General features: G+C 34.2%; 1 protein-coding gene and 1 pseudogene across 3 annotated transcripts; one reads left to right on the plus strand and one right to left on the minus strand.

Annotated features, from left to right (window-relative positions):
- The first annotated feature begins 617 nt into the window (after positions 1-617).
- LOC120078679 (pentatricopeptide repeat-containing protein At2g20710, mitochondrial-like) lies at positions 618-6,327 on the plus strand (annotated as a pseudogene). Its single transcript, XR_016529850.1, has 4 exons — positions 618-884; positions 1,751-1,909; positions 2,816-2,826; positions 4,642-6,327. The product of XR_016529850.1 is annotated as a pentatricopeptide repeat-containing protein At2g20710, mitochondrial-like (transcript).
- A 1,515-nt stretch (positions 6,328-7,842) lies between these two features.
- Positions 7,843-10,228, minus strand: LOC120078123 (E3 ubiquitin-protein ligase RMA1H1). 2 transcript variants are annotated; one of them, XM_039032342.2, is made up of 2 exons: positions 10,087-10,228; positions 7,843-8,793 (listed from the first exon to the last, which is right to left on the minus strand). In XM_039032342.2, exon 2 carries the CDS (start codon positions 8,753-8,755, stop codon positions 8,039-8,041), a length of 717 nt encoding a protein of 238 aa, XP_038888270.1. In that variant the 5' UTR covers positions 8,756-8,793; positions 10,087-10,228; the 3' UTR covers positions 7,843-8,038. The 2 variants fall into 2 exon arrangements, with proteins under 2 accessions (XP_038888270.1, XP_090169818.1); XM_090313692.1 differs by lacking the exon at positions 10,087-10,228 and adding an exon at positions 8,934-9,063.
- Between the last annotated feature and the right edge of the window lie 5,792 nt (positions 10,229-16,020).

Consider the following 16,020-nt stretch of genomic DNA (forward strand, 5'->3'; position numbering starts at 1 on the left):
TTGATCAATATCTAAAGAAGCTCGACCGAACTTCATCGAATTGGAGATGCTCAAAGTTCGAAAATCAGAGTTAAAAGCAAAAATATGGTTTCTAATGTAAAAATCAACTCATAAACCTCCAATAGGCCTAAATGCAATGTTTTTTAACAAATAAATCAAAAAAATTACGAAACCCTATTAAAACCCATAAAATCAAAATGCCAAAAAATCTAAAACCAAAATCTTCCTAAAATGTGCATAAATACTTACTTGATGAAGATGAATGGATGAATTTGAAGATGATGAACCGAAATATTGATGAAAAACGGAAAGAATGTGAGGAGTTGTGAAAGAAATTTTAAAGGTGGCAAGAAAACGGTCATGGGGAGAGAGAGTTTTGAATCTTTTTCCTGAAAATATATATATATACATACGTATGTACATATATATATATAAATACGTATGTACATATATATATATACATACGTATGTACATATATATATAACAATTTTTTCCTACCTATAAGGGTCAAACTACATTAAAAATGGTCTTTTTTTTCCAAAATAAAACCTCCAATAGGCCATTTTCTCCAACTGTCTAACTTCCCGTCGACTCCTTAGTGTTGAATCCGACCACGATGAAGCTCCATTGCTCTCAACTATGGTATTGTTGCTCCAATTCTAAGGTATTACAAGCTCTATTCAACTCAACAAAGGCCTTACCTTCTTCTCGAAGTCCTGAGGATACTCTTTACCGAAGGGTTTCTTGGGCAGGCGATCCTCGAATCTCAATTGTTCGCGTGTTGAACCAAGGGGTCAAAGAAGGCCGAGAAGTCAAGCAATCTGACCTGCAAAGGCTCATTAAGCAGCTCAAGAAGTTCCGTCGTTTCAACCATGCTCTGCAGGTACCCTTGTTTTGAAATCGCATCCATTGTTACTACTTGTTGCCTTGTACATTACTTGAGAACCCTCTCATTCTAGTCTGGTTCTTTCATATGATTATGAATGTTTAGTTGATTGAAGAGGGGAGTGGATGGCGTCTAAAAATTCATTTGTTGGTGTCAACTGTAGTATGACATTAACTGTTAACGCATATACCTTCGAGCTTAAAGGTTCAGGTCCTCGTTCCACAATTCAGAGATTTCACTGACTTACTCAAAAGCTTAAGTGGATGGATTATGGTAAATTTAATTATATTAACGCTTTAACTTTCTCCTAACTTGTGGGCTTGTGGAAGTCAATAACGGGAGAAAATGATATTTAGAGGGGTTTCAACACATAACCTCCAACTCTATACCATGCTAAATTACCAATTAACCCAAAAGTGTAAGCTAATGGGTTATGTTAATATCAATACTTTAACAAAAAACTTACTGAGATCAACTCTTTTGGCCAAGCAATTGCAAGTGTCTTTGCGTTTTAAAAACAATCGTATGCATCTCTGTTGATGAAGGAGACTATTCTTTATAACCACTATCAGAACAGTAGAACGTTTATGTTCTGTGAGCTTTTAGTTTTGACCATTTCGTGTGTTTAAACTTCCCCAACTTGGTATTTCTTCACCCACAATTAAGGGCACCATTATATCTTCGGTCTCTATATTAATGAACTTGCCTAGTTAGATGGACTAATTATGTCTGTCTTCTTTCCCTTTTTCCGTGTCTTCTTCACTCAAACTGAAGCATTAAACTTGGATCATCTATAAATGGTAAGCCATAAATACGTCTTTGTTATCCACAATTTGACATTATCGTTTACTGTTTTGCAACAGTTGTGTGAATGGATAAGTAATGAAAGGAACCAAGACACGTCACCTGGGCACATTGCTATTCAGTTGCATTCAATTTCAAAAGTTCATGGTTTGGAATAAGCTGAGAAGTATTTTAGCAGTATCAGGGAATCTTCGAGAAATCATAAGGTCTATGGAGCTGTCACACCCCGCCCCAGACCACACTCTTAGCCTAGGACAGGGCGTGACTACAGTAGTTATCAACCCTTTTGTCGACACTTACTACCTAATAACTCTTGCGGAAATAACTCTGATACCAATGAATAAATTCAACTTACAACTCATTAAGTAGGCCCATTTTATTACAACAATATAATGTTTATACAAATCCAAGACTTAAAGACAAAGTTTACGACAACAACTGTAAAACCCTCCAGAAGTGTAACTGTGGCTTAGGGCAGACCTTGACCATAGCAGAACCCTGGAACTCCTCACCTTTCCGCTACCTGGGAAGAAAAAGAAAAAACATTTGGAAAACATGAGTTATAAAGCCCAGTGAGTGACCAGAAAACTGATTTTTATTAAAAGAACTACCCCAAACTTGGGTACTTTTGCTCAGATATCTTCTCAACTGTGTCCTTCAGTATCGAGCTACTCAGATACCTTCTCAAATGTCCTTCGGTATTGAGTTTCAAGTAAAACTAGTCATACAATGACTTTCTTTAATAAAACTTAGAAAACATGTCTTTATCTGAAAGATCTTTCTTTAGTACATGGTTTCTTAAAACATTTTAAATATTTTAGTCACTCACCTTGATTGTTTAGGAACTTTTCTCTCTAGAAATTCCTTTGTCACCTCGGGCTCCCTTTTGAATCCTAAAATCCAGATTCAACTTAAAACTCAGATTATTCATAGTTATAGGCTTTATCTAGAGATACTTCCTTCTACACATATTCTCTAAAATGTCTCAGAAATCTTACCCTAAAATCTTAACTCAGAACTCCTCGTGGTTTGGCTGGAATCATCAAAACATCAAGACTGGCCCAGCTTACCCGACAGCTCGACTCTTTTGTCTTTTCCTCATTCTCCAGCCTGATTCCTTGGAGCTTCTTCTCTGGCAGCCCCATCATGAAAACTAGACTCTTTCAAATTTCAAATGGATTTGGAATCACATCAAACACATGAGTATTCTGGGAGAACTCCTCGTCCCAAATTGATGTTGTTTTCCAGACTTCAGTGTCCAATGCGTCCTCTTTGAAGCTCTATGATCAATGCATGAATTTTGCTCTCAACGCAAGGTTTACTCAACTTTCCCACTCTTTTTACTGTCTTTTTGAATTGTGATCTAAAAATGAAGTCTTTAGCTCTATTTATAGGCGTCCCAACCTTCTCCAAATTTGACACCTCCTACTTGGCTGCATGTCTAAGTGTTTCCTCCTCACACCAACGATGCAATTCTTTTATCAATGCAATCTAAGTGTCCTTCTCCTATGTAGCCAACGCATGAGCTTCCAATCTGATGCAACCAACTCAAATTCTTAAGGCTTAAGGCTTCCTTCCAAGAAGACACATGGTTTGATGACGTTTTCTAGGTGATCTCATCCTTTATATGCATCCAACTCTTGGATGTTCAACGCATAGTTCACTAGTCAATGCATAGTCTATAATCAACGCATAGCAAGCCAACTTACTACCATCACAACCCAACTTAGCCATCGCAAGAGCCAGCCATCACCAACGCATAGGATGACCGCTCATCCTTGACGCATGGCTCACTAGGTATCACCACAAGGCTTGCTCGGTGTAACGGTCATGCTTGTCCAGGGCCTGTTGCCCATGGCCGCATGCCCAATCCAACCCCTTTCTAGCTTACTTTCACATCCTGTATTGTATTAGTGTAGTTAGCTTGCTTTCTTTACATTTTCATTGTAAGTGACCACTCGCCCTTTTGCATATGCAAGGGCGCCAGTTGGCTTTTTGTTCAGAATGCACTATATGGGGATAAGACTAACCATCATTTCCTCATACCCGGAGTAGTACTCTATAAAGCCGTTGTTGTTGCTTATTGCTTTCTAGTCTACTACAATCTTTCTTTCTTTATTCACACTCACAAATCTTCTTACGAAAACCTTTTCTCCAAACCCGTTTTCTAAAACCGTTTTCCCTAAAACGGGGGTGGAGGTTGCAAGAGGCACTCGGTGTGCCATCGGCAGTCCGTAATCGAGTTGGCTGGCTTGTTCGTGAGCGGGAACAAGTGCCGCACAATCGCTAAGAGAAGCTTCCGAAAGAGCGATTGTGACACTCGGCATGGGCGCATGGTGCTTGGCATAGGCGCTAGTCGCTCGACGCATGAGCATGTTGCATAGGCGCTGGCCACTCGACGCATTGGGAAAGGGCGCTTGGCTTCGACCGCTCGACGCATGGGCTGCCTTCCAACGCATCACTTCACTTCCTTCAGCCGCATTGGTCCCTTCCAACGCATACTTCACATCCAACGTATCCAACGCATCCATCATCCAATGCATCCAACGCATCCAACGCATCCATCATCCAACGCATCTAATGCATCCAACGCATCCAACATCCAATGCATCCAACGCATCCAACGTATCCAACATATAGGTTTTTACTTAGACAATTTTCCAAGTTTTTCCCCAAAAGTCAAGCTTCCAAATTCACACTTTTTCTTCTCCCTTTGCTCAAGTAATCTCTCCAAGATCTTACAGCCAACGCATGGCAATGCCTAGTCCAACACTTAGTCAATTTTTCATCAATTTAAGCTTAACTCAAAAGTACTCAAGGAAAATCTATTCAACACTTAGAAATTTCCTTCACTTCAACATAGAATTTAACTTTTACTTAGTTAATTTCCTTAACCACCTGCTTAAGTAGGAATAATGGAAATCCGGGTTTCACAGGAGCACTTCTAAAGTTATGTAGAGAATGAAAATTTGGAAAAGGCAGAGGCAATTATACAGAAGATGAGGGAAGTAGGATTTATGAAAACGTCTCTTCCCTATAATTTTATGTTAAGGCTTTATGCTCATCTCGCTAAACATGAGAAACTTGATGAATTAATGGACGAAATGGAAGAAATGGGAATTGATTATGATATTTTTACATATAATATTCGTATGACTGCTTATGCAGCTACTTCCAATATAACAAACATGGAAAAGCTTTTGTTGAAAATGGAGGCAGATCCACTAGTTACTATGGATTGGCGTGCTTATTTCAATGTAGCAAATGGATATTTCAAAGCTGGTCTTTCTGAAAATAGTATATTGATGCTGAAGAGAGCAGAACAACTCATTGGTGACAACCAAAAGTGGTTTGCATATAAATGTCTCATTACACAATATGCTGCTATGGGAAATAAGGATGAAAATAAGGATGAGGTGTATCGGGTTTGGAACTTGTACAGGAATTTGAAAAGAAGATACAATTCAGGATAACTTTGTATGATAAGTTCATTAATGAAACTGGATGATATCGACAGAGCTGAAAAAATCTTGAAGGAATGGGAATCATGGGATACATGTTTTGACTTTAAAATTCCGAACATGATGATAAATAGTTATTGTAAGAAGGGATTTGTGGATAAGGCAGAAGCATATATAAGCAGACTTATAGAGAATGGCAAGGAACCACAAGCAAACACTTGGGATCGACTAGCAAGTGGATATCATGCTAATGGTTTGACAAATAAAGCAGTAGAAACACTGAAGAAAGCAATCTCAGTTAGTCAACCTGGATGGAAGCCTAATTATCATACCTTGGCCGCATGTTTTGAATATTTGAAAACAAATGGAAATGTGGAGTTAGCAGAGGAAGTCCTAGGGCTCCTTCACAAACGTGATATTGTTCCCTTAAACATTTGCAATAGATTAGAAGATTATATCCACAGTGAAAACCAAACCTCAATCAAGTGCCCTGATCAACTCGGCTTGGAAGGTCGGAATAAGAGACTCAGTCACATGTCAGATCGAAACAAGCTCGACTTTGGGGAGCTAAAGTATGAGGAGACTTCTGATTGTAAGTGAAGTTTTTTTCCTTCCCACCATTCTTCCTTGTTATAGTATAGCATTAATTTTGTTTCAATGTTCTTGAAATACCCAGATATTTGGATTCTGTAATCTGGGAAATCTCATCTTCTTCTAGTAATCAGTGTACAGGGAATTTGCACCTACAAATTCTTTTTCCTTGGAACCATTCTTTACCTTTGATCACTATGCCATGTGAAGTACTGGAAATCAAAATTTGAGGACTGTATTTTTCATTTCACCAGTCACCATTTCTTTCGACTAGCAGAAGGAAATATTTTCATTCAGTCTCAATGTTACTTTAGTCTCTTGACTAGCAGAGGGAACAAAAACTCTTTTGTGTAAGATCTGAAGGGCTTCGTGAGCTTCGATGGGTTGAAATGTCTTGAAACCTAATTTATATTCGTATTTACGTTATTTACGATTTTAGTCCTGGGATTTGGAGGAATGCATTAGATAAACTCTCTAAATCTGTAATATGATATTTTCTCTCTGATAATGCACTACTCTCTCTCTACTCTTGAACGTAGTTAACACACTGTTAGTAAATCATATAAATTTTTGTATTGATTCTCTATTGTTTACATTTTTCTATTTATGTTTAATGTTGATTTCTTAACGAATTGGTTAAATTTTCATTTGCTAATTTTGACTGACCAAAACCAATACTAAAATAACATATTTCCACACTTATGATCGTATTAATTAATAACCTTATACCAAAATTATTGAAGTGAAGCAATAGAGAAATGGATGTCATTTTCAGATTTAGATACTGAATTGTTTGCTTGTCAAAGTAATTGTCTCGATCCATATGATATATATCTATATAAGCTAGAGAAGTCTTTAGAACATTGTTTTAGAACAAGTTTGGAATGACTTTTGATGTGGTTAAAAAAAATTATTTTCTCATTAAGAACATTTTTTTTTAAACCCTTAAACATGTTATTGACAGCAATCTCTAGATTCTAGCCTATGGTTTTGGAACATGATTGATTTGAAATATGATTCTCCCACAGAGAGAACTTTCTCATTTGTAAACTGTTGGCTGCCAAGACACTGATGGTCAACCTCAAGACTTGGGCCTATGCTGTTATTTTTGTTTTTTGGATTTACATTGAATCTCTTTTGACATTTTCAAGATACCACCGATAGACCATGATTTACAAACTAAAATATTATAAGCTTCTTCTTTCTTACAAAAGAAATGAATAAAGGCTTTAGTTATTAATTCCTCATTTTTTAAGTGAACCAGAAGTTTCAAGTTCACTCTTTTTTGTAAATATATTTTTGGTTAAATACGATTTTTTTTGCTCTAAAGTTTGAATTCGATGTCTATCTGGTTCTTAAAATTTATGGTCACTTTTGTCTATGAAATTAAATTGGTCTAAAAGAAAATTTGAAAGAATAAGAGTGCTTTTAGACACTATTCGGATATTGATTAGAATAAAAATTTTGGTTGCCACATTGTTTTTAGTCACAATTTTGAAGGATTTTTGTTTTGAAATATTTATGGAATGACAAGGATAATATTGCAATTTTGAGTAAATGAATGTATTTTTATACACAATGCGAGGTTCAAGGGTTTTTTTTTTTTTTTTTTTGTATAAATTCACCTAAGTTGTTTAGAACTATTTTATAATTCTTAGACTAAAGTTCACCTTTCAAAATTTTATGTTCCAAAATTGTATTTGACTTTTATATTTACGTATATAATTGAATGAAAACTGAGATGAACTAATGGAATGAAAAATATTCAACTGATAACACAAAACTGGAGAAAAATTTGATGTTCTCATTTTCTGCTTTGTTAGTTTGGAACAAGCCAATTGCTTCAAATTTTGATAAGTTTGTTAATTACATGACTTATATCACCTTCTCTTGGTGTAAATTCCACCTCTTGTAGTCTCACTTCCCTTATCGCCCCATGGAAATATCTTTTGTAATTTATTCGACATGCAGTTTATTTTTCTTTGTAATTTCATTTCATCAATACGAAGGTAGGAATTGTACGTTTCTAAACTTTTAAATAAGAAGAAAAAAAGAAAAAAAAGAAAAGAAAAGAAAAGACAATTCAAGAGTCAAGAATGTAATAGAAGCCCACATAATGAGGCTATGAGCAAAATTCTTATTTACACCAACTACAGAACAAGGGCGAGAAAGGGGCAACCAATAGCCACCAACACTCAGCCACACCTACATCAGATTCAATCCGCATATTGTATAACTGTCCTTCCACTCTAAATTTATATAATGGGGTAGAAAGTAGAGGGAAAAGTCTATGGCTCAGAACAAAAGAAGACAGATGATTAAACAACAGAAAAGAAAAATACAGATTCTGTTGAGTGATTCATCAGTCTGCAAAATATGCCTTCTGATCCTTGGGCTACTACTCCACACAAGAGGATACGAATTTGGATATGCATATAGATTCGTTATCGCACCCGACATTCTCGCATAAACCACTTCTCCGAATGCTCCTGTCATTTCAGCATAGTAAACGTTTGATTGATCAGAAGAATCTGAATTTCCTTGCCTGTATTGAGGAACTGTGTGAGAGGTTGGGTGAGAAGTTGGCCTTGGCGATTCAAAGCAAGCAGGACCGTGAGGCCTGCGAGGGACGACAATTCCAAGCTGTGTATTCTTGCTTTCGAATGAATCTCGAGTTTTGCCTTTGCCATAGAGTGGAACTAGAGTAGCATCAGAAACTTCTGCCTTACAAACAGGACATTGCGGGAGTCGTCGAGCTTGTTTTTCTAAAGAGCTATCCTGATAATGAAGCCATTTATAAATGCAAGGCCAGCAAAAGAGATGGCCACAAAGTGTAACAACAGGATCTTTCACTGTCTCTAAACATATGTTACAATCAAATAGCCCAGAGGCATCACAATGAGTTTCAGCCATGGCATCCAAAACAGATTTCCAATTTTCTAGAGAAGATTTGTTCTCTCCAAATGAATTAATCTGGATGCTGGCCTCCTCAAAGTACTGTTCCATTTCCATATTCTTTGTTGTAACACAACCCTTCTGAGATGCCTAAACTGCCAAACCATAAAAAACTTACATCAATATTGGATCAAAACCCAGAAAACTAGAAAGATCAAACAACCACTAGATATTTGAAGAAACAGAGAAAATGTAAATGGAACAGAACAACAAAGACTAGTAAATATATGTTTACATGCAGGAGATGAACTTGTTTTGGTTCTCCCTTTCTAGAAAAATCAATACCTTGAATTACAAGGAATGATCAGAACAAAGAGATAAGAGCAAGAGTTATATGCCTTTTAGAATATTATAAAGACAAACCCATGGTTAATGCTTCTACCTGGAAACTAGTTAAGGCAAAAGGGCCAATCAGATATTTAAATCTTATTTGCAAGTTGACCTTCTAGAAAGGTTTTGGGATTAAAACTATCCATATCCAGATCCAACATAAATAAATGTTGAGCTATTCCAAAATTTAATTAAAAGAAATTAATTAAACAAACATGGCAGAGCTATTCCAAAATTTAATTAATAGAAATTAATTAAACAAATATGGCAGTGTCAGCTGAAGCTATTCTTGAGTACAGGCACATGAGTCAGCTGATAAAGACACAAGATTTAGAACTATTTCCCAACGCACCTCTTCGTTAAATTATAAAAAATACTCTTGAACTTTTGACTTTGACCAATATTTAAAAGATATCTGTTTTTTTCCAAAAGTTACAATATTACTCTCCACCCATTATTAACTTTCCAAAGTACTTTCAACCTTGCACTTCTGTTTTTTCTTTTTTACAAAAATACCTTATTTTTTCAAAATTTAAAATATTACCTTGGATCTTGATAAACATTGTCTTTAGAGTAAAGATGGTTTAGGGAGCATTTGGGATAAAAAGTGAAGCTGTGAGATTTTTTGGAGCTTGAGGGTTTTCTTTTCTAATGCAACCTTAATAAACTATCTTTTCTTAAGTATAGAAATCCCTATCCAAATCCAGATTTCTAGGATATTTCCAACAATTCAAAACAGATCAAAAGCCGATCACATAGAAATAAAGTAAATATGCAAATGGAACACAAAATCTCAAAAGGGTATGAAGATCCAAACGTGTAGTTAGCACTTAACACTTAGAACTACGAGTTAACCAATCTTTTTCCGATTAAAAATAGTCATAAATTCATAACGAAAACACGAAAACCAACTTCATTTCCAAATGCTTAAGATGAGAACAAATGGTTCAATATAAAAGGGGGGAACCCCCTTTTCGATCAAGAATCAGTCATAATTATTCCGCAGAAGAAAGAACAATAAAATTCAACATTCCAAATCCTGAAATTTGAGAACGTACCAAAATTTAAGAGCAGAAATTAGTCGATTCGATTCAGATTGTCACTGAAGTTGAGAAAAAGGTTGCAAAATTTAGGGATATGAAACTTCACAGAGCTCCAATGGAAAATTATCCCAAAAATCAAAGAGAAAGAGAAATTAAATCGAAGAAGAAGAAGGAGAAGCTGAGATAGAAGAAATGTTGAGGCAGAGCTTTTAAAGGCGCGCTAATTCTCGACAGCCTTACTCTACTGTTCTTCTTTTAATTTTCTACGAAACATAAAAACAATTAAATTAATTCAAAAAAAAAAAATCTAACTGCTACGTGTCGTCATCGCAGCCTTTCCTCCTGTATTAACCAATCTTTTAACTTATTTTAACCAATTTAATTTTGAATTTTCATATTATGACATTTAAATATGTTTAATTCAATATTAATAGTATTGTCTTGCATTTATTGAATGAAGACATTTTTTTCAAACTTCAAGACCTTACCCCAATATTAAAATGGCAAATAGTCAAAGGGGTAGATAAACTTTTTATGTATTTTAGAAAAAAAATTAAAGAAATATGATTTTTATTTAGTCTTTATATTTTAAAATATTATATTTTTCTCATTTGAATTTAACATTTATCTGTTCAAAACGTTACACTTTAAATTTTAAATTATATCTTTATTTTTATTTATTTTTAAATTTCTTGATTTTACATTCTTATCCTTAACAATTATTGGTTGCTTTTAAATATTGTTATTAACTTTTAGTTAATTAATTAAAAATAATATGGAGTTTCACTTAATTTTAATAGATAATATCAACAAAAACTAATTATTTAAACTATTTTAAACTAATTAATAGAATTATGATATGGGGTTTTCAATCAAGCGTAATAGCGATAAAAATTAATGAAAATTAATTTGATGGTTTTAGATTCATTCATGCCTATTTTAAATTCTTTTAATAGTGGTAGAAAAAAAAATCCATTTAATTATAATTATTTAAATGCATCAATAGAAAGTTAACCCACTATAAGTAAACATTAATAATCTTAAAAATAAAAGTGTAAAATTCTTTTTAAAAGAATTATTTCGTAAAATCATGAAATATTTAGATCAAATATGTAGATTTAATACTTAAAATAAAGTTGTAACTTTTTAAATTTAAAGATCAACTGAAAACTAAATTTAAAACTTAAAAGCAGAAGTATAATATTAGACTTCAAATCTAAAAGAGTATTCTACCCAATATTTTATCAAGGGAATGAAAACTATGTAAGTTATTATTTTATTGAATTTTTCTCACACAAATTAAGAAGATAACACAATAATATGGTTGATTAAAATGATTAAAAAAATGAATAATATTAGAGCAAATTGTAACATAGTGGTTAGGTTTGGATTATATAATTTCACTAGCCTTCCAGAAGTATCCATTCACCATTAATTGGTGATAATTAGGATTTGACTCTTAAGAAAGTAAGGACTTGAAAATGATGAGAAATGGAAGAAATTAGAAGTAGATTAACTTTTACTAATAAAATGTTGGGTTCTAGAAGATTGCTGATCTTTTTTATTTAATTAATTTAATTATTAATGTTGATCCCTTCTAGAAGATTCAGCAATATGTACTCAAATAAAGTAAAATATTTCTTCTTATATAATCCTTGAGAAGTTTTGATTTATTTTAATAGCGAATTAAAATGATAATTGTAATCTTTCATATATAAGATGGTATGTAAAGTAATATTATAAAGAAATATGAGAAAGATAGAATTAATTTTTTTAAAAAAATGAAATCAAATAAAAATAACGTACTCTATATAATAAAAACATATATTAATTATTATTGAGTATATATTTGAGTAATTTTCACTTCTAATAATTTCAATAAATTTTAAAGTGTAAGATTGCATCACAAGATATAAATGTTGCCAAATATTAAATTTTCATGAAAATTATGAGAAAGAAACAATTAATTTGCAAAAAGGACCATGTGCAATGTTTGTATTCTCCCTTTTTCTTCGAAAAGAAGGAAAATTAATACAAGGGTATGATTAATTATACTTAATTGTTTCTTTCTCATAATTTTCATGAAAAATTAATTATACTTAAATTTTCTTAAATTAGTCCACAGGTAGTAAGAACAGTCATTGTATTTGGACTAAATGACATTTAATCGTATGCTTTAATATTAAGTTTAATTTCATTTATATACTTTAAAAATCTTCACCATAGTTTTGCTTTTGGAAAAAAAATCACCAAAGTTCTTTTATCTAATGCCCTAAACTTTATATCACCAAAGATCTCAATGTATCCGATTAAATTATAAAATTGATTCTGATGATTTGGAGAAAGTTATAGAATTTAATCCTTTTTGTTTTGAAAATTAGAATTTGGTTTTTATGGTGTGATAAAATCTCATAAATAGTCTATATGATTTGATAAAATTAGTAACGACTATTTATATTCATAATTAAAATCTAATTATGTACTATAAAGATTAAATTCAAATTCTAACTTTTTCCAGTTGAGTTGTATGTCCCAAAACTCACCGTTTGCAAATACTAAGCAAATTTTATTTGCAATAAAAATGTTATTGATTTTTCAGTAAAAAATTATTATTGAATATGTGTATTGCACTAGTAAAAGTCTAAATCTAATAAACTGACAAACTTTTGGCTATAATCTGAATACTTGAACTTCATGTAGAGACATAAAAGAGAATCAGGTTTGAGTGAATAGCCAAAACCGTCTATAAGTATAAGGATAGGGTTTGGTATCTTATCCTGAGGACACTATGGATATGGTCTGCTTTATATTTGATACAAACGATGTGATCTCGAAACCGTTCACGTAGAGACACGCGAGTGGGGGCATCCTATGCAAAAGATGTTTGCATAAAACCGAACCACGAAATAATCACTTTTCTTTATAATGTCGTTTACTGTTAAACCTGACTATTTCAACTCAATGACCTAAGTTAACTTGAACTCAACCCTAACTATGAACTCCTATTTTATTCGGGATTATCCTTTAATCTGCATGAGTGAGAGTGGCTCAATATCGCCGCTCGATAAACTTCCAATTTTATGGGGTAATACCAGGTAGATGGCTGAGGACATAGTCCTACAAGATGGAAATTCACTCCTATCTGATTTCAGGGTTAGCAGATAGGTTGTTCCCTTAAGTACTAACTCCTAGTCTTGAACAAAGGGCCCCGCCCTCTCTATGACTGAGAGGTACTGATAACTTGTAGAAATACAAGTTATTTATACTGTTTTATTTAGATATTGCGGCTAAAAGGAAGAAAAGTTGCGTTGATAGTATGGAAATTGGCTAAGAAATGTAAAATTATAAATTGTCGTCAATACACCCACTAACACCATTGCGATGGTAGAATAGAATGTTTCAATTCTGTTTTGCAGGAAATCAAGTCACCGCATGCGTTCATGGCTCAAAGATAAAATGAACAGTGCATCTACGTCGCATTGCGCCCGTCGATCAATAATGAAGAGACGATCAACGCAATGATGGCGCATGCGGCAATCGATCAAGAGCTTTGCGATCAACGCAATTTCAACCGCATACGGTAATAAAAAACAACACCGCATGCGGGCAAACGATCGAAGATGTAAAGAGCAACGCAATTGCGGAGGATTCAGACGCATGTACAGCTGTCAGTTGTGCATTTCTGACGGGATTGATTGCGTAGAAGAAGGAATATTCACTCCATCATTTCAGAAACTGCCTTAACAATAAAGTGAGGACCACAATGCAAAGCGTCAAAGCTTCGGCTATAAATAGCTGCTGCAATTCCATTGAAAGATATACTCGATACGGGAGAATTGATACTTGTATATTCAAGAAGACATAGAAACGTGTATATATTGATCTGAGAGAGAGACTGGTCTGAGTACCTGATCATAGGAGATCCGGGAAGAATTAAGAGACAAGGCCTAGAGGTGAGTCTCCGGGCAAAGAATCCTTTCAATCCCCGTCATTGAAGCTCTATACGAAGGTCACTTCTACCAGACGAGCAAGCCTGAGAAGGAAGCTCTTCTCTTCATCCATTCCACACACCGGCAAGCAAAACCTCTGTCCAGATCTGTGTCAAGGCGTTGATACTCTTCTGTATTTATTTCTATCTCTTTTTCATCACGTGTACTCATCTTCTTTACCCTATCATTCACACCATGTATCAGACATTTACTCGTAGTATTAAATGTTATGATCATTTCCATTTTCATCTCTCTGTCTATTTCCGTTCATCCATGATTCACTTTCTCCATGATGTTTTCTTAATCCCCTCGGTAATTAGTAAGAATTAAGTAAGTAAATTAATCTGTGTTAAATAAATAATTATGTTTAGCTAAAGCATGCTAAATGGTATCTTCACCTGTGAAAGTAGAAGTGAAGATGCTATTCCACCTATCGAGAGAGGGTTGGAAGAATGCGTTAACTAAAGCGAGAAGTACTTCCAAAGATGGAAGCAACCTTGCATTCATCACGTTCATCCTTGTTTCACCATAGAGATATGGGAACGAGGCCGATCACCGAGAGGTGTACGCCAAGGGAAGCGGTACCTTAGTTGCATCTTTAACGTAATTAATAAACTTGCAATGTTTTTACTAATTATTCTTTCTCTTTCTGATTCATCCATAAAGACTTGCCATCGCAAACCCCAATCCTTTGTATAACTTCACAGTCAGTCTCAACTCAATATCATGTATCATGAATCTTGTATCTTGTATCATAATAGTTTAGGACTTTACTTTTATCGCACTTTTATTTTATTATTGTAATTTAAGTTTATCACAATTTAAATTCATGTACAAACCAAATCTTTCATTAATTGTAAAACCGGTCGCATATATCACAAAAGTAACGCACTAATGAAAACAATCCCTATATTCGAGAAATTTGCGTTGGAATTATACTTGGTTTCAGCGCAAAGAAACTTGTGACAACGCATTACTCCATGGCTTACTACAAGCATATAATAACAACGTATATTTTTAGAAGTAGTATCGCATAAAGCGTGAATAAGCGATAACACAGCATCCACATTCCATCTCCATCTTTACGTCAGCAAGTTTATGGAAACATGAGCTTGTTGTTCATTCATCCATATTCATATTTGTTCTCATGCTGTAAATAGAATCATCACAATTTTTAATCGTTACCAGTTTATGGCACCGTTGCCGGGGATTGGTAATGGTTAGTGTTGAATACTTTTGTAGTATTTTGCAGGACAAATCTCTTTGTATTGGTTGTTTATCGCGAAGAGCAGTCTGATGGTTTATGAGTACTGAAATTGATCTAGAAATTCTAAACTGACCCAGAGATCAGGTGTATTTTTCGTGCAGGAGCACATCAGAACCAGACTAAGCGCCGGAATTTCAAGACCTACGGTTGTGGAGAATGTAAGGTTTAAGAACTGTGCAGCGAATTCTTCATACTTGGTGTGACTCCTGAAGGAACTAGATTACATCTCTTCCCGTACACATTGTGGGATGATGCAAGGAGGTGAACAATGTCCTTGATGGTATTGTGCAGGCCAACTTGACCGCTTGCAGAGGTGAGAATTGCGGTAATCATGTGAGAAATTTCTTTCAATCAGCATCTCTAAAACCTATGTTTAATGCTTTCTTTATTGCTTTATGCATTACGTTATTTATTGCTTTCTTAAACTAGTTTTTATTGTTTATGAAATTATCTCTCATTTATTTAACTTGCGTTAATTTCCAAGCTTTCTTTAATTTCTTTACTTTTCTATCTTAAATGCGTTATTCCTAAATCTTGGTGAATGATGGTGTAACAGAAATTGATTATCGCAAAGTCCTTGTGACTTGCGTTGATGATAATATATATATATATATATATATATATTAAAAAAAAAATTGGTATGCAACGGGATGATGGGTGCATCTTGTGATAAAATACACTTTGCGTCCATCC

The sequence above is a fragment of the Benincasa hispida genome, chromosome 5, assembly GCF_027475165.1.
Source record: "Benincasa hispida cultivar pf3 chromosome 5, pf3_genome.v1.1, whole genome shotgun sequence".
Classification (NCBI taxonomy): Eukaryota; Viridiplantae; Streptophyta; class Magnoliopsida; order Cucurbitales; family Cucurbitaceae; genus Benincasa; species Benincasa hispida.

Bases quoted from the DNA above. Each gene is read 5' to 3' on its own strand.
- LOC120078123 (XM_039032342.2), bottom strand. From the start codon at position 8,755: ATGGAAATGGAACAGTACTTTGAGGAGGCCAGCATCCAGATTAATTCA.